Source organism: Neophocaena asiaeorientalis, unplaced genomic scaffold (assembly GCF_003031525.2).
Source record: "Neophocaena asiaeorientalis asiaeorientalis breed wild unplaced genomic scaffold, Neophocaena_asiaeorientalis_V1.1 scaffold629, whole genome shotgun sequence".
NCBI lineage: Eukaryota > Metazoa > Chordata > Mammalia > Artiodactyla > Phocoenidae > Neophocaena > Neophocaena asiaeorientalis.
This window is the reverse complement of record NW_020175468.1, coordinates 2292578-2313054: the sequence shown is the minus strand read 5'-3', so window position 1 is coordinate 2313054 and position 20477 is coordinate 2292578. Positions and strand designations below refer to the sequence as shown.

Below are 20477 nucleotides of genomic sequence, written 5' to 3'. Positions count from 1 at the left end.
AAGGGATAAGAAACCCTGCGGTTAGGGTTCCTTCTTTCCCAGGCGGCTGCCGAAGATGGCGGAGGGGCAGGTACAGGCTCTGCGCGGGCCGGGGCGGTGTGGGGCCGGGTGGGGTCGAGACCGGACCGGGGTTGGACCTCTTCTCTCTCGTAAGTGTACTGTGGAACTGAAGATCGATAACTGAGCAAAACAGAAAGCTTTCGGGGTAAGAGGAACCCGAAACGGGAATATAAAGCGGTTTTTACGCTCTGGGCTGGCTAGAATGCGGCATCATTTTTCCCCCAGGGGGCAGTGATCGGGGCTTCCAGCACAAGAAAAGTTATTTTAAAACTAGGCCTGATTTACCTTGATTTTGGGCGGGTCTTGGCCGAATTGGGCCCGTGTGTCCTCAGCGGTGGGGAAGCACGCGGAAGGTAGCTGCGCGGCCAGGGGACGAAGAGAAGCCGAGGATTGGTCAAAATGGAGGGTACTTTCGCCCTGCCCAAGGCGCGGGTTGTTTCGGCCTCGTGGGAGTGCGCATTAGGGTTCTCCTGCAGCTGTGGGTATTTTAGCGCGAAATCTTTGTAGCGGGTCGAGAGAGGTCCTGCCTACAGGGCATGCAGGCACGAGTTGCTCTTATCCTTTCTCTCGGGGGTCGAGGAACTCTTTAAAGGTCTGCTGGTGCTGGAAACAGGATTGTAATGAAATGTTTACAGCACTGGGATATTCTTTGTCCTTAACGATCTGGAGGTCCTCAAGGACGGCAGCAGAAACTTAACTCTGACTTGGCCCAGTCTTCTTGTGTAACCAATTAGATATAAAGGAGGGGATGGCTCTGGAAGGGGTGTACCTGTGATGGGTCTATGGTTCCAGAAGGAAAACCACGTTTGGGGCCAGGCAAGTGGTAGAGTTTTCCGAACCTGTGTCCCTGCATTTACGACTCCTGGTATAGTTTGCCTTGTATTTTGTGTAATTCAGTTCATTTATCATAGTGTTCCTGAGGCAGATATTGGAGATTTGGAGGGTTTTGACCAAAGTCACATTGTCAGGAAGTCTGGTTTTAGATTCTGTAGCCTTTTACCCTGGCTTCCAACACTCATAACATGGATAGGAAGCCCTTGGTAAGGAGTTGGGACTTTTACTCTTGACAAGAAGTTGAGGGTTGGCGTTTGAGCAGTTCGCGGGAGGATGCAAATCTAGTCAGTACCAGCGCCAGCCAGGGCTTTTGACTACCCTTCCTAGTTTCATCTGCTCTGAACCTTCATGCTAGAAAAACATCTTTGAGACCAGGACAGAATCAGAATATGTCGAGATTCTAAGGTTTGTAATCAGATCACAGGTTCTTCTGCCTGGAGGATCAGTATTGCCAGTCTGGATTCAGATTGTAGCTCATTCGCTGACTGTCAGGCATAATCTGGGCATAAAGATTCTTGCCCTTCAAGCAGCTGAGATGTGAGGGGAGTCCTTTGGTATCTTAGCCCACTCACTGAAATCCTGAGTCATTTGCGCTCTTGGCCTTCTCTGTACAGTGAGGCTTAGTTCCTAGTTCCTGTGTCTCTTACTTGGTTAGCAGGCACCCTGGGAGGTAGGTGAAATGATCAAGTAGGGAGGAATGATTGTTTGAGGTGGGGAGTCAAAGCTGTGGGTGCCTCTGAGCCCTCTTAACCTATCTCCAACAGGTCCTGGTTCTCGATGGCCGAGGCCATCTCCTGGGCCGCCTGGCGGCCATCGTGGCTAAGCAGGTGCTTCTGGGTAAGTCTGCCCCCTGCCCACAGCTCCCCCAGACATGAGCCTCGAGGTCAGTGATGAGCAAAAATCACCATCTTTCGTTTGAGTCTGACGACCATGAGATCAACCCCATGCACCGCTCTGAGACCTGCCAGCCGCCTCCCCTCCTAGGTTGGGGGCTCTGGGCTCTGTCAGACTAACAAATTGAACTTAAGCACGAGTCCAGCTCCGCCAATTGCTGCTCTGTGACGCGGGGCAGGAGACTCCGTGCCTTCCTTGTGCATTGTGGCCAGTTTGAGACGGAAGGAGCCTCCTTTCTGGGTCCTTAGCAGTAATTGGGCCTGCTTCCTAACCTTTGACCTCCTTGATCGTCTCATTTTCCATTTCCTCTAGGTCGAAAGGTGGTGGTTGTGCGCTGTGAGGGCATCAACATTTCTGGCAATTTCTATAGAAACAAGTGTGAGTGAGGGCCTGGGAGGAGGGCTGGAGAGGGTGGACCTCTGTGGGGCTCACACTTCACGGGCGCCTAAGCAGTCCCACCACTGGGGGGAAGTCCTAGTCTGAGTTCGCGAACACGCCCTCGGAAGTAAGGTTGTGTGCTGCGCTGGAAGGAGTTACCATCTGCCTGAGGACTCTTGAGGCCTCACACATTCTCCCCTCTTGCCAGTGAAGTACCTGGCATTCCTCCGCAAGCGGATGAACACCAACCCCTCCCGTGGCCCCTACCACTTCCGAGCCCCCAGCCGCATCTTCTGGCGGACAGTGCGAGGTGAGCTGGGCCTGAGGACCACAGGGGCTGATGGGGCGGGTGGCCGGTGATGAAGACTTTTCCCACTCTTGTTCGAGTTTCCCAGCCATGAGATGACTCCACATGCACTACCATCTGAGGCCGCCTGCCTGCCCGCCCGCCCAGGTGGGGCAGCGGGGTCCTCGCATGCCCCACTGAGCGGGTCTGTTGTCGTCTGCCCACAGGCATGCTGCCCCACAAGACCAAGCGAGGCCAGGCCGCTCTGGACCGCCTCAAGGTGTTTGATGGGATCCCACCACCCTATGACAAGGTGAGCAAGGCCTATCTCCCTCAGCAGCATCTTTGTGTCTGGCGTCCGTGATGTTCTGCAGTTACCTACATTGTTTGATCCTCGTGAAAACAGCACTGGCTGAGACGCCTGCCCCAGCCAGCCTTCTTCCCTGTCTGTCCCTCACTCCAGGTCTCTAAGTCCCTCTCCTTCTCTAACAGAAAAAGCGGATGGTGGTTCCTGCCGCCCTTAAGGTTGTGCGTCTGAAGCCTACACGGAAGGTGAGTTCCGGGGTCTGCTGAGTGATGCCTGGGGGTCCCAGGCTTCCTGGGGGGGTGCACCTAGGGCCCTGAGACTGGCAGATGATGGCTTTTTCTCACGATGGTCTGCGGATGCCACTGCGGGCAGTGCCGATAATGCCAATGGCTCAGCTGATGCCAGGAGGAGCAGAGAGCCCTGCCAGGGGTAGCTGTGTCTCTTGAGCGTGGGCTTGCTGAAAAGTTGTATTGCTGGACTGGGATCCTCTAGGACAGGATGTCAGCTCCCTTCCCCTAGTCACCCTGGCCTCGTCTTCTTACAGCTTCGTTTCTCCCTCTCCCCCCCAAGTTTGCCTACCTAGGGCGCCTGGCTCATGAGGTTGGCTGGAAGTACCAGGCAGTAACGGCTACACTGGAGGAGAAGAGAAAGGAGAAGGCCAAGATCCACTACCGGAAAAAGAAGCAGCTCATGGTGAGGATGGGGCTGTGGCTGGAGGGGCACCACGTTTTCTGGGGCAGGGTCTGGGAGCTGATTACTCTTAACATGGGTCTTAGTTGTGCCCTTGGAAGGCTCTGCCTAAGGCCCAGTGTGGGTGGCCCCCTGGGATAAGGGCAGTCCTAGGGAGCAGCCACTAACCACCACCTGTCACCTTGACCCCACAGAGGCTACGGAAGCAGGCCGAAAAGAACATAGAGAAGAAAATCGACCGATTCACAGAGGTCCTCAAGACCCATGGATTCTTAGTCTGAGCCCAATAAAATTGACTGTTTCTTCTTCATGCTTGGCCTGGCCTGCCCTTCCTCCATCGCCACCCTAGGATGTGGGGGACCCCAGGGGCTGCCATCCAGGTGCCACAGGCAGCCTGGGGCTTAGAAGACTGGGTATAGCAAAGGCGCCTTAGCCAATGCTGTTTAAGAAAGGCCTTTTTAAAAGCGTAGACATTTGTAAGGGCTGTGCAGGCAGAATTTGCCTGTGACCTATTCATTCATGAGAGTTTTAGGACATGGACAGTTTGAACAACCAGTGCTGTTGCAATACTGGCAAAAGTGAGCTGGAAGACCTAATTGGAAGGGCTGCTCACATGGCTCACAGGGAGTCTAAGCTTCCCCCACGGTCAGGTACTATACTCTGCAGCTGTTAGGATGTGAGAGAATGCTTGGGCAGCACGAGTCTGGGGTTCTAAAAGGTGTTCATGGGGCTTCCCTGGTGGCGCAGTGGTTGAGAGTCTGCCTGCCGATGCAGGGGACGCGGGTTCGTGCCCCGGGCTGGGCCCGTGAGCCATGGCCGCTGAGCCTGCGCATCCAGAGCCTGTGCTCCACAATGGGAGAGGCCACAACAGTGAGAGGCCCGTGTACCGCCAAAAAAAAAAAAAAAAACTTCTAAAAGGTGTTTATGGAAGGGAAGTATGGCCCAAGGGGTCACAGGCATTGCCCTTGTGTCTTCCCTATATTTTGTGATCCAAAACTAATAAATTATTTTTAAAGAAATTTGGCGTCTTTGCAGTGTGTGTCTGCCATAGAGGCAGGCCCAGGGGAGCAAGGCCCTCGGCTGATGGGAGGCTTTGAAGAATAAAACTGGCTGTGCTCTTTCTGCAGATGATGGATTAGAAACTGCCTTTCGTGGAGGACTTGGCCTTTGTAGAGACTGACATGCCAAGGAATTTGAGATGCCTATGAGATTGGTATTTACGACCTGTAGAGCCTGGTGTTGCCCAGTTTGCATAAAGTTGTCTTCCCTAATGCAGCTGCAAAGTATGGAATTGCCACCATTCTCTAAAACCGGTTCCTCACTGTGGGGCATGTGGTCTCTTCCAGTCTGCCACACCAGTCCACGCTTAGTGTGAAGAAATGGCCAAGAAAAAACAGTTTGTAAATGGTGGTTAGGCATTAGAGAAAGTGGGATTTGAAAGCTCTTGGTGCTTTGTAGGATTAAAACTAGGCTTGTTAGATCTGCCAGGGTGAGTCCCTGAAAGGGTAAACGTTAGGGTACCCAGCCCTGGACAGTCACCCTTGGTCACCTCTCAATACTTGACTCAGGTGGGCCCCCATCCCCATCTTACTGATGAGGGTTATATACAGTCAGCAGTGTCAGCCAGGATGACACTCGGGTCTGGTGTGACCAAGGTACGCACATCTGTACTGGGAAGAAAGATTTGTGCTGCCCTTGGGATTGGTAGGCAATACTTGCTAGTTGGTTCACGGGGCAGATCATAACTTGGTGCACTGTGCCATTCTCTCTTGCTTAATCTCCAAAATGTCTAAGATACCACCGTGGCTTAAATTTTCTCTAAGAAAATCATTTTGCAAGTGGGTGCCCTACCCCTCCTGGGGCTCCTGCTCACCAGCAGAGCTGCCTACAGAAGCAACTGAAAACCAGAGTTTACGTCTTAAGTTTAACAGGACTGCATGTAAAAGCACAATATAATCCCCTGGAAACCACAATCCCTTATATTTGGCTTAAAAATGTAAAACTTGCCACTCTAAAGACACCCACCATTAAAGAGATGAAGACAGGTCAGACTGGGAGAAGTTATTTGCATATCATCTCTTGCAGGACTTCAATGCCAAATATACAGAAAACTCTTTAAAAACTCAGTAACAGAGAGAACCAAATAAAACCCGGCCAAAACTTGAAAACACGTTTCACCAAAGAAGATACACAAATGCCAATAAATACATGAGAAGATGCTCCTCATTCCTCAGAATGCAAATGAAATCTCCAGGCGTAACAATCGTTCCTGCGGGACAAGTACAGGGAATCAGAACCTCTGGGCCAACAGAATGAACGTTTCCAAAGCTCCAGCTCCATCTTGCCCAACTGCCCACAACCAAAGCACCCTCCAACAGAACGTGACGTGCCAGTCCCAGGTCAGCCTCATCTCCTGGGCCATAGCAACCCTGGAGACCCTGGTCTGTGGGTGGGGTGCAGGGATAACGTCTTGTTTTCATAGACATTTCTATGCTCACTGGGGAGGGCGAGGGTCTCCAGGTCTCCTAGCTTTTGGATTTCTGTTGTGAAATGGTACTGAATGTCTGAAATCCGGCAGAGACAGGGAAATACGCCCTAAAGTGGTAACTAGAGTTGGCTGACGTTTATTATTGGGCACCAAAGCTGTTCACACTGCAGTTCAAAAAAATCGATGTGGTGGGTTGTAAGTAGCCTTAAAATGATAATGAAATTGAGGGGCTTCCCTGGTGGTCCAGCGGTTAAGACTCCACGCTCCCAATGCAGGGGGCCGGGTTCGATCCCTGGTCAGGGAACTAGACTGCGCATGCCACAACTAAAAAGAGAAAGATCCTGCATGTCACAACTAAGACCTAGCAAAGCCAAATAAATAAATTAATTAATTAAATAATAGTGATGATAATGAAACTGAATAGAAATGAAAAGGAGAAAAATCAGTGTATTACAGAAAGGAAAGGAGAGAGGTCAAAGACTTACAAATTAGAAAAGAGGCAGAGAGAAAGGCAGAGAAGGGTGAGAGAGAGGTGCGTGTGTTTGGTCACAATGCAGAATGCATTTCCTACTGTGGGTTGTGATCAAAAATGTCTAGAAGCTAAGGACCTAAACATCTCCAGTTTGCCCTCACCCCTTCAGAGTGAAGCAGTATTTCTTTTCTTTACTCTTCCCTTATCAAAATCTCACTAGCTGCTCTGAGCAATTTGCAAAATATTGAGCATTTAAGACACCAGACAGGAAATCATACCTAATCTCACCACCTGGAGATGTAAACCACCAGGGCAGTATCATGCATTTCCTTCCAGGCTTTTTTCTAAGTTAGAAACTTTTATGCAGACTTTTATATGTAACTTTTGTACATAGTTTAGCACACATTGTAGACAGCAACTCCGGGTCCTGCTTTTTTTTTTTTTTTTCTAACTAAATATCATAAATCCTTTCTAAGTCATTCAAAAACTCCAGAACTTACTTTTTCTTCAAAAAATAAATTATAAAGCTACTACAAGGTCACTGGGGGGAAGACATAGCAGGTTCTAAAATGAAAAGTCCCTCAATGCTACCCCAGAGGGACTGAAACAATGATAATTTAAAAAGTATCATTCATCACCTATATGTGGAATCTAAAATTTGACAGATGAACTTATGAAACAGAAACAGACTCACAGATATAGAGAACAAACGTGGTTGCTATTCGGGGCTGGGGGGGAGGGATAGATTGGGGGTTTGGGATTAGCAGATGCCAACTATCATATATATAGGCTGGGAAAGCAAGGTCCTACTGTGTAGCACAGGGAACTATATTCAATATCCTGTGATAAACCATAATGGAAAAGAATGAAAATGTATATATATGTATAACCGAATCACTTTGCTGTACAGCATAAATTAACAACATTGTAAATCAACTATACTTCCATAAAATAAATTTTAAAAAATGTTCAAAATTCACAAAGCTATTAAGTGTAAAAGAAATTTAAATAATTAAACTTCAAATGATTTTTTGTAAGTTTGTAGCATTTATATTTCTGAAGTTATTACAACTTAAAAGACATCATATATATTACATATACATATATATGCAACCAGCCTTCGCTGTCTAGAAGGGCATTTTTTTTTTTTTTTTTTTTTTTTTTTTTTTTTTTTTTTTTTTTTTTTTTTTTTTTTTTTTTTTTTTTTTTTTTTTTTTTTTTGTGGTACGCAGGCCTCTCTCACTGTTGTGGCGTCTCCCGCCGTGGAGCACAGGCTCTGGACGCGCAGTCTCAGTGGCCATGACCCACGGGCCCAGCCGCTCCGCGGCATGTGGGATCTTCCCAGACCGGGGCACGAACCCGTGTCCCCTGCATCGGCAGGCAGACTCAACCACTGCGCCACCAGGGAAGCCCTATAAGGGCATTTTTTATGTTGATAAAAAATATTCTAAATCTTCGCTGTTCAATATGCAAGCCACTAGCCACATGTGATTACTGAGCATTTGCAATATGAATAGAATGAGTGAAAAATTGAATTTTAAATGTTATTCAATTTAAATAACCACATGTAACTAATGGCTGTTATTGGACAATGTAGTCTATAATACCTAAAAAGATAAGCCACAACTATATCATGTAATAAGCTTTAAAAAATGCATTAAACAACAAGGACCTACTGTATAGCACAGGGAACTGTATTCAGTATCCTGTGATAAACCATAATGGAAAAGAATATGAAAAAGAAATATATATGTAAAAAAAATGCAGTCGTCCTATAGATTGTCCATAAACATTTGAATAAATGGGTCATGCCGTGCCTCTTGTTCTGCACTTTGCTTTGTCCACATACAAATTCAACAGAGGGTAGAATAGTTTGGAAGACACACTGGCAGATGATAACAGGGTGACAGCAATTGCTTCTGCAGAGGGAAACTGGGTGCATGTGTCCGGGGAGAAACGTGAGGGAAAGATTCATCTTTCACAATTTACTTTGTACTTTTAGAATTTTGTACCATGTGCATGAAATCCCTATTCAGAAGTCATCGCAAATTTAAAGATTAAAAAATGAAACGTGTCTGGCAGTGTTTTCATTTCCGGATTGGTTGACTTACCTCATGTTTATTACGTGCTTGCAGAGTGGTCCACGATCAGGTTATGCCAGGATTCACCCATCTGCCTATAAGTGGACATTTTGGTGTATCTAATTCTCCATTCATTTGGTCAGTTATTCAACAAGGACAAACGAGCACCTACTATGTGACAATCACCAGAAGCCCTGGAGAACAAAGGCAACGAAAATTCCTGCCCTCAATTTAGTGAGGAAGAGGAAACAAAGGATAAATAAGAAAGCATGAAAGGGGAGGGGGCAGGGGGAGTTTGGAATTAACATATGCCCACTACATAAAATAGGTAAATGACTAGGTCTTACAGTATAGCACAGGCAACTATACTCAATATCTTGTAATAGCATAATGAAAAAGAATCTGAAAAAGAATATATATACATTTATATGTATAACTGAATCACTTTGCTGTACACCTGAAGCTAACAACATTGTAAATCAACTATACTTCAATTTTTTTTTAAGTTGGAGAAAAATCAAAAGAATAATATTTTGTGACCTGTGTAGAAGTTTGTTGGGAGTACACATTTTATGTTCTAAATGCAACGCTTAAAAAAGTCTTTACTAGGGAATTCCCTGGTTGTCCAGTGGTTAAGACTCTGTGCTTCCACTGCCATGGGAACTAAGATGACACGAGCTGCATGGTGTGGCCAAAAAAAAAAAAAGTCTTTACTAGACTCATAAGTGAAAAAAACAAAACTCAGGTCTTCTTCTAGTACATTTATGGTTTCATTCCCCAAACCCACCTAAATTTTATCCTTACACATCAGAAATTTACTTTGGCATACAGTAGGTGGTAGAGATCCAACTTTATTTTTTTTTCTGATGGTTGCACACTTGTCCTAACACGAAATCACTGAATATTCTGTTCATTCCCCAAGGGTTTTATTATTTATTTATTTATTGTGATAGGTAAGAAGTGGATTTATTTAGAGAGAACCACACTCTGTGGAGTTAAGAGCGCTGGGAAATTTTAGACCAAGACTTAACTAAGGAAAGAGGCATGAGACACCTATCCGTGCCAAGGTCTGGAGTTTGAAATCTCCCAACAAGGTGCAAGTCAGTTAGAGTGTGGACAGCTGTCAGGGTTGGTTTGAGACACCGGGTTCTTGCCACCACTGCCCAGAAGGGGGCCGGGTACCAAATAGGTGCTCATTAAGTGTGAAGTGACTGTAAAAAGGACTCAAAGCCTCCTTCTTTAAAGGTTAGTGACTAAGAACGCTGGAGCCAGACTGCCCAGGTTCAATTCCCACCTCTGCCTCTCATTTTCTGCGAAACCTGGAGCAACTAATGCCTCAGTTTCCCCATCTGCAAAATGGGAATAGTAACCGAACCATCCTTAGATTGTTAGCACAATGCCAGGCACATGGCAATTGCTCTGTTAGATTTTGCTTTACAAGAATTTAAAAAACAATAAATCAGTATTCAGTTATAGACGTGCACTGACCAACGCAGCAGATACTAGCCCCATGTAGCTATTTATATTTAAATCGAATAAAATTAAAGTTAGGGCCTTTCTCACCTTCTGGGATGGCCCACACTCTGTCTGTGGATTATGTTTCTCTCTAAATAACTCCACTTCTTACCTATAAAAAAAAAAAAAAAGTTAAAAATTCAGGTCCTCAGTCGCACGCACCCCACTTCCAGTGCCAGTGGCTACTGTGTTGGACAGCGCAGATACAGAACATTTCATCACAGCGGGAACTACTATTGGACAGCGCTGTTACAATCAGCAGAAGGCCTTTTTATTTTTTTAATTTAATTTAATTTTTTCACGAAACCATTGTCTGGGGATGAAATGGCCCATAGAGGAAAACAACGTTCACTAAACTGCACAAAACTCGTGGGTAGTGCCCGCTCCTCACAAAGATGGCGGCGCCGCAGAGCATTCATGCGACTAAGACTTTCCGGTCTCCGGTCCTGCAAAAAGATGGCCGCCGCCACAGCCCGTTTAAACCCTGAGCGGACACAGCCACACTGTCCCCAAACCCCACGTGGTCCCACTCCCCGCAGAAACAAGGCCGCCTCCCGCCAACTCTCGCGATAACAAGGCTGGCCACTCTTTCCCAACCTGACCTAGCGCGATGGCGCGCAAAGATGGCCAAAGAGTCTCGCGAGACAGTGTCTGTCGCTTCCCGCCCCTCTGCCATTAACGTCATGGCAGCGTCCGTGCGGTCTCCGAATCGCGTGCTTGGGTAGGGCAGTCCGTCAATCAGAGTCTCGCCAAGGCTCCGCCTCAAATCGGGTTACCCTGCCCCTTTTTCGTCACTTCCTCTCTAGCTTCTGTGCAATCGATAAGGAAACCGGGACGCTGCTGCGGCTTTCTTTTTTTCAGGCGGCCGGGAAGATGGCGGACATTCAGGTTTGGGGTCGGGGCTGACGCAGACCTAGCGGGGCCCGGGCTTCAGGGGCGTGTCCTGGAGAGCGGGAGTCCGCGCCCCAGTTTAGGGGTTAATTCTGGGCGTCCTCGACTTCCCAGGGAAATTCGGGCAGAGGGCGCGTGTCTTGGCGTTAATCTCGATTGGCGCCTCCGAAATCTTAGGAGCTCCGCATTTAGGGTGTAATTAAGGCTCAAACTTTTTAGGAGTTATCTTTTTTAAAACCCAAGGTTTACAGAGTGTTTTTCTGGAGGCCTTAGGCTGTAGGGTTAATCCTGTGAGAACTGAGTCCTAAGGGCTACTCCAGGGAGCCCATCGTTTTGGTATTTAATTTTGGAGCCACATGTAATTAATAAGGAGTGACTCCTGGGTGGGTATCTTTGTATCTTGGAGAATAATTCTTGCTGAAGGGTGTCCAGGGTGTTAGAGGGATGATTCTGTATCTTTGGGTTTTAACGGGTAAATTCTGCAGGCGGTGGAAGGTGCTTTAGACCGTAAATACCGACGTAACCCCGGGTTTAGAGTTGAGTCTGGGTTGGGGGTAAATTTGGGTGAGTGCAGCGTTTGGGGAGTTAAATACTGCAGAGGATGAGATCTGGGGGGTTTGTGAAGCTTTCCAGACCAGGTTGCTGCCTGCTGCAAGCTTACCAGCTTCCACCTCATCCCTGTAGACTGAGCGTGCGTACCAAAAGCAGCCGACCATCTTTCAAAATAAGAAGAGGGTCCTGCTTGGAGAAACTGGCAAGGAGAAGCTCCCGCGATACTACAAGAACATTGGTTTGGGCTTCAAGACACCGAAGGAGGTATGGGGACCCTCAGAAGAAAGAAGGAGATCCCTGTTTCCCTGCACGTGTGCCCAAACTGAATTGCCCTATCAGCATCTGAGTGGCTGTTGCTGGGGCTGCTGGGAAACGTAGTTTTTGTGTCTACAGGGAGGCCACACCCCTCCTCTTTTCAGGAGCTACCATTCAGGGCTCGCTAATCCTCCTTATCCCTTCAGGCCATCGAGGGCACCTACATTGACAAGAAATGCCCTTTTACTGGTAATGTCTCCATCCGAGGGCGAATCCTGTCTGGTAAGTGAGGACCTCTGGGGGCTTGGGTTCAGATTCCCGGGTCTGAGGGAGGAGGGGCTGGGGACACTGAGACCCCGGGGTCCTGGGTGAAGAAGGGCTTGGCAGACTCCTGGTTATGGCGGGCACTGGCAGGTGATGTCTGTTATTTTCACGATGGTCTTCAGATGCCCACCCCAGGCACTGCTGAGAATGTAGTTGGCACAGCTGATGCCAGGAGCAGGGCTTCTTGGGAACCCTGCTCAGCGGCCCCCGATTCCCAGCATGCCCTGGGCTGCCCATGGCTCCCTTCCCTATGGGGCCTGACCTGGGATCTGCCCCTTCCCCCCAGGTGTGGTGACCAAAATGAAGATGCAGAGGACCATTGTCATCCGCCGAGACTACCTGCACTACATCCGAAAGTACAACCGCTTCGAGAAGCGCCACAAGAACATGTCTGTGCACCTTTCCCCCTGCTTCAGGTGAGCACGGTGGCCCCAGGTAGGCCCGCTGAGCTGCCCTCCCAGGCAGAGAGGAGGGGGTGGGCTGCACAAGAATCTGGGTGACTTGGGATGTGCCTTGGCCGTTAACAGGACGCCCTGGCTGCCGTGTGAAGGTAGTCAGCTGTTGGGGGCGGGGGCGGTTAGTGAGGGGACCCTGTATCACCATCTTTGGGAGCCTCCCGTTCTCTGCAAAATGGAGGTGCTGGTTGGAGGTCGTCTGTCCTGGAAGGGTAGGAGCATTCTCTGCATGGCACTGAGCTTGGCGCCTTTCATAGTTATTGCTCAATAAATAAGCACAGGGCGCCGTGCAGTGCAGATGGAACTGGAAATAGCAGCTTGGTTGGGGTTTGGAGGAGCCAAAGGTGACAGGTCTCCGCCTGGAGGCAGTCAGAAAGGCACCTTTAGGGCCTGCTTGGGGCAGAGTCCCTCTGACATGGCGCTGCTCACCCCCACAGGGACGTCCAGATTGGTGACATCGTCACAGTGGGCGAGTGCCGGCCCCTGAGCAAGACGGTGCGCTTCAACGTGCTCAAGGTCACCAAGGCTGCTGGCACCAAGAAGCAGTTCCAGAAGTTCTGAGACCGGACCCCTGCCCGCTGCCCCAAACAAAATAAAAGTTATTTTCCCAGTCACGGGCCAGGTTCCGTATCCATGCCCTTATCAGAGGGAGGGGGTGTCCCTGGGAATTAAGTGGGGTTGATGTGAAAGATGGGGCTGTTTCTCATCCTCTCGGGGCGTAAGGATGGGGACCAAAGCCTGCTTCCTGCCCTCTCGTCTCTGGGTGAAGACAGCCCGTAGCAAGATGCAGCCCCTCTCTGGTCTTTGGTCCTCGTCCGCTTTTGGTGTCGGAGTACCTAAAGCCTTTTGCTTGGTGTTGAGCTCCCCCTGCAAGTCTCTGGGGAGGAAGTGAGTGAGGGTGGAGGTTCCTGGGTTCTCTAGACTCCGGGCCCTTCCTGGCCTCCGAGGGGACCGTAAGGAAGAAGTAGCGGCCCTCTGGGCTTTGCTGGGGGTCAGCATGTGTTGGGTGCGCTTGAGGAGTACACAGCTGCGTGGTTCGGAGCTATGAGGGTCTTGACTTCAACCTGGGACTGTACCCTGACGGGGAAGGAGTGGGGCAGGGAAGCAAGGCACCCGCCCTCCCTCCCGCATGCTCCACCGTCCCCTCCTAAGTGGACACCATGCCCATTTGCAGATAAGCAAACTTATCTGAGGGGGCAAGTTGTCTGCCTGGGGTTCCCCAAGGAGTAGCTGAGCTCCACGTGTCAGGTTATGGACACTTTCTTTGCCTAAGAATGCAAGTAAGGAAATTAGCCTTTAAGATAAGTTGCTTAGTAAGGCCAGCCAGCAGTGCGGGGCTGCAGGCTGCTCAGAAATGGATAGGAAGTCCGTGGAGGTGGGACTGATCTGGGACAGACCAAGTGGGGTGGCCTTGGGTGAGGAGAGAAATTGGAGATGGGGAGAAAGGGGACAGAGCCAGGCAAATGAAGGAGAAGAGATTTCTGACAGGGCAGGACATGGTGACCTTGACTGTCAGGGAAAAAACCTGGGAGATGGAGAGAGCTTAACAGTTGGTAATGGCAGGAAGACTTTCTGTTAGAAGCAGAGAAAAATGGGGAAAGAAAGAGGGAACTTGAGTGTCAGATACAGAGATCAGGAGAGAGATTTGGGACAGAGCCCTCAGCTGAACACCGAACAGGGACAAAAACCACAGCCCAGGGACAGACTCAGATTCCAGAGGCAGAGATGGGCCTGGAGAACATGACGAAGAGGCACGCGTGGCGTGGGTGGCAGGTGCGGACAGAATGAGAAACACCACAGAGAGGGACCCAGGGACTTGGGGATCTGAAGCAGAGACTCTCACCAGAGCCACAGCCGGTCAGAGATGGAGGCACAGGCAGAAGGGAGGTGCCGGAGTTGCCCCGCTGCCTTCACCCCTGGGGGCCTGGCGCTGCTGGGGTCCCCAGGTCCCTGACCCCCATGCCTGTACCAGGGACTGAGGCACACACTGGTACAAGGGTTGGGAGACAGGGCCGTGAGGAGAGAGGAGCCGCCGCTGCTGCCTCCCAGGACTTGGCCTCTGGACTGGCCTGGGGGCTCCTTTTTACCCAGGCCTGGCGAGGGCGGGGGTTCCTGCCAGAGGAAGCGGGGCCGCGTCAAAGAGGGCAGGAAGGGGCAGGGACGGGTCAGAGGGGGGCACCGCCCTGAGGTTCAGCCTGCACGCCTGCCCCACCCAGTGCTGGAGGGATAGAGACCCTGAGGAGGGGGACTGGGACCCAGGGGCGGGGGTGGGGGGTCAGAGCTGCGGAGAGGGAACAGAGACCCAGCGGGGGATCTGAGGCCACTCCAGGAGCCCACACCCACAGGTGTTTCCGTTTGGGGTGGGGCCGCCGTGTTTACAAAAACAACAGCCCAGCTCCCCTGCTTCCTCCCCGCGCGGCGGGTTCCTGGGCGTCTCCTCAGCACCCCATCATCAGGATACCTAGTGTCTGGTGACCCGTGTGCCTGGTGGGGACACCCAACAGGCTTCCTGGTGGGTCAGCTCACAAACTCCAAGGAGAAGGCTCCCCGGGCTGTACCAGTTCTCTGGCCTGATGAGTGGGAGAGGACTTTACCTGCCTTTCTTAGAGAACTGTGACAGCTAGAGATTCGACTCCTAGGCCCAGGTCACAGCCTCAGAGCTTCCTCTCTGCCTACCTGCCTGCCCCCATCCTCACTCTGCCTGCACCCCTGACTTGCGCCCTCCTGCCTTTGCACTGGCTGTGCCCTCTGCCCCAAGGAACCTCTAACCCCAGGCTTCCACCTGGCTCCCTCCCTCACCCCTTAATCTCTTCATTCTCACCGACCTCTTTCCACTTGGAGAACCTCCAACCCTCCCAATCTCCCTTCCCTGCTTGGATGTCTTACATAGACAGGAAAATCCGTTTATGGCATATTTGCTGTACCAATCCTGTATGATTTTGCACGTTTATTTGTTTACCTGTTGACCCCTGGAGTACAAACTCCAAGAAGACAAGGAATCTCTGCAGCCCCAGCGCCTGGAACAAATTGTAGGTGCTCCAAACATGTTTAGTTGAGTGAATTTACTTATTTATTTGTTTGTTTATTTTTGGCTGCACCATTCCCTGACCAGGGATCGAACCCAGGCCCTTGACAGTGAGAGCGCGGAGTCCTAGCCACTGGACCGCCAGGGAACTCCCGGAGTGAGTCCATTTAAAGTTAAATCCTCACATTCTCACAGGCCAGGCTTGACTCCTAGTGTTACCCGAAAACTGGGTTCACCTCTTGGTGGGTGTCGAGCCAAAAGACACACTGAGCGAAACATCAGGAGAACGAAGGATTTATTACCTGCAGCAAGTAAGGAGAACACCGGGGATCTTTCCCAGAGCAGTGCCTCTCCAACAGCAAAATTGGGGAAGTTTTAAGCTAAGATGACATGCATATTCATGAGGGGGCTGGAGCAGAGAATTCAGCACAGAATTGGGGCAAAGGTCGCCAGAGTCCAAGCTTTAGTTGATTGAAGTCAGGAGGGTCAACATTTTTCTGTCCTTCACCTGGCTGCGGGCCTTAGTTCCTGAAGAGCTCAAAAACTGTATCAGACTGTTCTGTACATCCCTTGAGGAGGAATTAGGACTCTGTTTTATTGTTGAACTATTGTTTCTTTGACTGCTTTTCCTTTTCTCTTTGTTCCCTAACTTTCCTTAAGATCAAGGATTACTGAGACCTGTTCAAGGGCAAGCATTGCAGCCAGGCTTAGATCACAAAACAGCTTAAGCCAGAATGGCTTCTCTTATGTCAAGAAAGCCACTCCTGGTTCTTTTTTTCCAGGGACCCCCTAACCTATCTGTTTACACTAGGTCTCAAGGCATGGAGTAAACGGAAGCAGTGAACATGGTGAGAAACCTCCAAATGTAAGCATTAAGCCTGTGGGCTCTGTTCCAGATTCTAGCCCTGCTGTCATTAGCTGCATGACCTTGGGACCTTGGGCTTGACTCCCCCGAGAACCACAGAGCTTCAGTTTCCTAATCTGTAAAATCTTGCCTCCCTGCCCCATTGGGAGGATGAAATATGCTCACCTGTGTTGTTTGCGGTAGAACTAGTTCCAGTAAGTGATACTTCTTAGGGAAGTGATTATGTCTCATTCCTGAGCCTATTGTTAGAACAAAGCCCAGTGATGTCTTGGTGTAACAGGCCCTGAGTCCCCTTGGACAGGACCAAGGACAAGAGTCTTTGGCAGGTAGCCCCAGAGGTATTAAATGGTTGTGGAACCCTGGTCTACTATAGCAAATCCTAGTGGTTTGTCATGGGATCTTTAGACTGTTTTAGCATGCTTCTGGAATATTCTATCACATGCCTCTTATAGGAAGCCCCAGTGGCCATTTTGCAGGGAAATTAGCTCCAAGCGCAATTTCATAGCAGGGTCCTGGCTTATGATGACAGCGGGTGTCAGGCCTGTTACGTGAAAACAGGGCAGATATTGGTTATATCATAATGTATCATGGCCTCACATCTGTCACAGCAGACCACAGGGTTGTTCTACTGTAGTCATACTGGCGAGCGTCATTGCAGCCCCTTGCGGTATTACAGCAGGACGTAGTAATACTGGATTATAGTGGGACCTCAGGGTCTTGTAGCAGGTTCTTTTGGTGGTTGCGATACCCAGGTTGTATGAGAGCTGGCGCGTGAGTATTATGTGTGGAGCGGGCACCAGGATTCATTTAACTGGCCCTGAGGTCTGTGAGTGGAGTCTAGGGAAAGGGGATCGGAGCAGGTTCATATGTTTGAGCAGCCCTGCTGCTATATTTTAACACTGCCCTGAGCGCATCAAGGGAAAACCCTGGGGTCTCACATTATAGGAAGTCCCAGCTCCCAGACCCACGGATTGTTTCAGGGGTGAATATAGATTCTGCTAGAACATTCTAACAGGATACCAAGGCCGTTCTAGAAAAGTTATAGGGACATATTAAACCAGCCCAGGGTCATTCATTATTGGCTTCATTCATTCTGCTAATGTTTCCTGTGCTGGCCCCTGGGGATGCAAGAGTGAGCAAGACATATCCAGGGCCTGGTGTCTGCGAGCCTACCAAGTGCACCGCTGGGGATCTTAACAGCATCCTGAGGCGGGGGGGCAGTATGGGGAACAGGTTATTACCATGTGCCTTGTGCCAAACCTGTGAGTCATTAAAGCCTCTCTACCAAAGTAGATACAATTATTATCCCATTTCACAGATGAAGAAACTGAGGCTCAGAGAAGCCCACCTGGAAGAGGCAGGATTTGGTCTTGAACTCAGGTGTGATTGCTTCCTGGGGTCGGTAGGGGGCACTACAGTGCAGGTGCAGAGAGGAGGGGCGGATGTTAAGGTGGTGATTCAGGGAGAAAGCTTGGAGCTGCCAGGGGCAGTCCCCAGGGACCAAGGCGGCTTCATGGGTGAGCGCTCCACGCTGTTCAAGCAGTTGTTCCAAAGGGACCCGCATTTGGTTAGTTTTGAAGTCGGAACAAAGGGCCCCACGTTTTCATTTATCACTGGGCCCTGCACATTAGTAATTGTCCTGCTGGGGCTTTCTATTGCTTTACAATGGGCCCCTGAGGACATGGTAGTAGGCCCCCAGGGGATCTAAAGGGCATAGGCAGAGAGACTTCCCTGGTGGTCCAGTGGTTAGGACTCGGTGCTTTCACTGTCGTAGCCCAGGTTCAATCCCTTCAAGCTGCATGGTGCGTGCCACACCCCCCAAAAGAAAAAAAGGGGGGAGGTGTAGGCAGGGATCATTAGAGCATAGGACCCTGGGGATAAGACAGGAGACAGCCAACAGATGCTGTAAATGGTCCCTGAAGACATAGCAGGACCCCAGGATACTTAGCAGGGATTCCCAGTGGGTATTAAGGGACCTTGAGGGCTTTTTCTTTTGTAGCAGGAAGGAGGGACATTATGGGGAATGTTCAGGCCGACCTCTGAGAGGCCTCATGGCTAAACCCTGAGACCATTCTAACAGGAGGGAGAGGAGGTCAGAATGGGGACTTTACAGCAGGGGCACGGCACGGGAGGGCACCTTCCATGACCTTGACCGTGGTAGGCTGGATAAGGAAGGATCCCTCAAAGATGTCTGTGCCCTAATCCTCCAAAACCTGTGATTATGTGACCTTGTATGATAAAAGGGACTTTGCAGATGTGATTAAATTCAGGATGCAGAGATGATCTTGGATTATCCAGATGGGACCAATGTCATCACAAGGGTCCTTATAAGAGGGAGGCAGAGGATCAGAGTCAGAGAGTTGTAAGGAGGACCACAGAAGTCAGAGAGGAGAGAAGGTGCTGGCTTTGAAGATGGAGGAAGGGGCCACAAGCCAAGGAATGCAGGCGACCTCTAGCAGCTGGAAAAGGCAAAGAAATGGATTCTTCCCTGGAGCCTCCAGAAGGAATAGTCTTGCGGACCCATTTTAGATGTCTGACCTCCAGAACTGTAAGAACATGTTTGTGTTATTTTAAACGACTAAGTCTGTGGTGATTGGTTACAGCAGCCACAGGACACTAATACAACATTCTAGACCCACTGTGGACGGCCACTGATGCAGGATCCCAAGACGCATGGATAAAAGCCTGTGGGAATTTTCCCAGAGCGCCATAGAACACAGAATAGCAGGCCCTTGGCATGTTTTAGCAGGACCCTAAAGACTTCCTGGTGGGACTTCCCTGGCGGTCCAGTGGTTAGGACTCCAAGCTTCCACTGCAGGGGGCATGGGTTCAATCCCTGGTCGGGGAACTAAGATTTGGCATGCTGCGCAGCGTGGCCCCAAAAAACACACTTCATGGTAAGGCTAGAGGCATTCTAATAGGGTCCTGGCAGGGCCCCTAGGGCTTAGAGAGGACACCCCAAGTCCATTTTGGTGACCCTCAAGGCCACATGAGGGAAGACTAGACATATTTTAGCAGGATCCAGGGGACCTTCTGAGCATGCAGTGGGAGTATTGCAGGATCCTGGGGACATGTTAACAGGAGCCAAATGACTTTTTGGCAGGACAGGTAGATTAGGGGTCCTGAGAGGTGTTGAAGTGACAACAGTGGGACATTGTAGTAGGACTGAGGACACCTAGAGAAACTACCCAGGGATGGGTAAAGCAGGAGCTGCAGAGGGATGTGAGCATCATAGATGGACCTGGGACCACTGGCAAGGCCCCCAGGGGCATTGTACTTGGGTCCTGGGAGCATAGTGGCAGGAACCCAAGGGCTTGTCATCAGGGTTCTGGTGGCATTATTTTAGGGTCCTAGGCAATAGAGGAGAATCCTACAGGCTGTGTGAGCCATTAGAGTAGGACTCAGGGTATCAAAAGGGGATACACAGAGCGTGTAGCAGGACCTGAGGGCCCTTTTTTTTAAAAAAAACTATTTTAAAATTTTTGTTTTATTTATTTATTTTAAATTTTATTTATTTACTTTTGGCTGCGTTGGGTCTTCGTTGCTGCGCACAGGCTTTCTCTAGTTGTGGTGAGCGAGGGCTACTCTCACTGCGGTGGCTTCTCTTGTTGCAGAGCACGGGCTCAGTAGTTGTGGCTTGCGGGCTGTGTAGTGCAGGCTCAGTAGCTGTGGCACACGGGCTTAGTTGCTCCGCGGCATGTAGATCTTCCTGCACCAGGGCTCGAACCCGTGTCGCCTGCATTGGCAGGCGGATTCTTAACCACTGCACCACCAGGGAAGTCCTTTTTTTTATTCTTAGGTCGCACCAGGCAGCTTGTGGGATTCCCCAACCAGGGATCCACCCCGGGCCACGGCAGTGAAAGCGCACAGTCCTAACCACTGGACCGCCAGGGAATTCCCTGAGGGTCCTTTTTTAGTGGGGTCTCAGGATGAGGGAGCAGCAATCTAGCTGGATGAGGGGCCACAACAGCAAGTTCCTGGGAAATGCGGAAAGTTTCTTGCCTGGTAGGGATGTTATAGAATGTCCTAGAGAGTCTGTCTAATTGTTTCTGTTATTCTTTTCTTTTTTTTTCTTTTTTTTTTTTTTTTGGCAGCCCTGGGTCTT

The 20477-nt window shown here is 49.9% G+C and overlaps 2 protein-coding genes, 1 long non-coding RNA gene and 5 other non-coding genes across 9 annotated transcripts; 7 read left to right on the top strand and 1 right to left on the bottom strand.

Annotated features, from left to right (window-relative positions):
* Positions 1 to 3: 3 nt before the first annotated feature.
* On the top strand, positions 4 to 3759 carry RPL13A (ribosomal protein L13a). Its single transcript, XM_024768625.1, has 8 exons — positions 4 to 70; positions 1659 to 1731; positions 2101 to 2166; positions 2375 to 2476; positions 2680 to 2765; positions 2945 to 3004; positions 3330 to 3452; positions 3644 to 3759. Exons 1-8 carry the CDS (start codon positions 56 to 58, stop codon positions 3728 to 3730), a joined length of 612 nt encoding a protein of 203 aa, XP_024624393.1. The 5' UTR covers positions 4 to 55; the 3' UTR covers positions 3731 to 3759.
* Positions 1775 to 1858, top strand: LOC112415706 (small nucleolar RNA Z195/SNORD33/SNORD32 family). Its single transcript, XR_003006361.1, has one exon. It is a non-coding gene; the product is annotated as a small nucleolar RNA Z195/SNORD33/SNORD32 family (small nucleolar RNA).
* On the top strand, positions 2516 to 2600 carry LOC112415705 (small nucleolar RNA Z195/SNORD33/SNORD32 family). Its single transcript, XR_003006360.1, has one exon. It is a non-coding gene; the product is annotated as a small nucleolar RNA Z195/SNORD33/SNORD32 family (small nucleolar RNA).
* LOC112415691 (small nucleolar RNA SNORD34) lies at positions 2805 to 2875 on the top strand. The gene has a single exon (XR_003006347.1). It is a non-coding gene; the product is annotated as a small nucleolar RNA SNORD34 (small nucleolar RNA).
* On the top strand, positions 3081 to 3167 carry LOC112415693 (small nucleolar RNA SNORD35). Its single transcript, XR_003006348.1, has one exon. It is a non-coding gene; the product is annotated as a small nucleolar RNA SNORD35 (small nucleolar RNA).
* Positions 3760 to 5500: 1741 nt separating the features above from the next.
* LOC112415561 (uncharacterized) lies at positions 5501 to 10514 on the bottom strand. Of its 2 annotated transcripts, none has more exons than XR_003006327.1 (4): positions 10397 to 10514; positions 10054 to 10117; positions 8521 to 8684; positions 5501 to 5718 (listed from the first exon to the last, which is right to left on the bottom strand). It is a non-coding gene; the product is annotated as an uncharacterized LOC112415561 (long non-coding RNA). The 2 variants fall into 2 exon arrangements; XR_003006326.1 differs by having other exon boundaries at positions 10363 to 10498.
* Positions 10515 to 10624: 110 nt separating this feature from the next.
* On the top strand, positions 10625 to 13096 carry RPS11 (ribosomal protein S11). Its single transcript, XM_024768466.1, has 5 exons — positions 10625 to 10893; positions 11581 to 11712; positions 11910 to 11985; positions 12314 to 12443; positions 12920 to 13096. Exons 1-5 carry the CDS (start codon positions 10879 to 10881, stop codon positions 13041 to 13043), a joined length of 477 nt encoding a protein of 158 aa, XP_024624234.1. The 5' UTR covers positions 10625 to 10878; the 3' UTR covers positions 13044 to 13096.
* On the top strand, positions 12113 to 12202 carry LOC112415694 (small nucleolar RNA SNORD35). Its single transcript, XR_003006349.1, has one exon. It is a non-coding gene; the product is annotated as a small nucleolar RNA SNORD35 (small nucleolar RNA).
* Positions 13097 to 20477: the final 7381 nt, after the last annotated feature.

What these genes read in the sequence shown, in the direction of transcription:
- RPS11 (XM_024768466.1), top strand. An exon ending in GCTTCAAGACACCGAAGGAG is followed by an intron (nt 11,713 to 11,909) that starts GTATGGGGACCC and finishes TTATCCCTTCAG; the next exon opens with GCCATCGAGGGCACCTACAT. An exon ending in CCGAGGGCGAATCCTGTCTG is followed by an intron (nt 11,986 to 12,313) that starts GTAAGTGAGGAC and finishes CCTTCCCCCCAG; the next exon opens with GTGTGGTGACCAAAATGAAG.
- RPL13A (XM_024768625.1), top strand. An exon ending in CAATTTCTATAGAAACAAGT is followed by an intron (nt 2,167 to 2,374) that starts GTGAGTGAGGGC and finishes CCCTCTTGCCAG; the next exon opens with TGAAGTACCTGGCATTCCTC. An exon ending in GTCTGAAGCCTACACGGAAG is followed by an intron (nt 3,005 to 3,329) that starts GTGAGTTCCGGG and finishes CTCCCCCCCAAG; the next exon opens with TTTGCCTACCTAGGGCGCCT.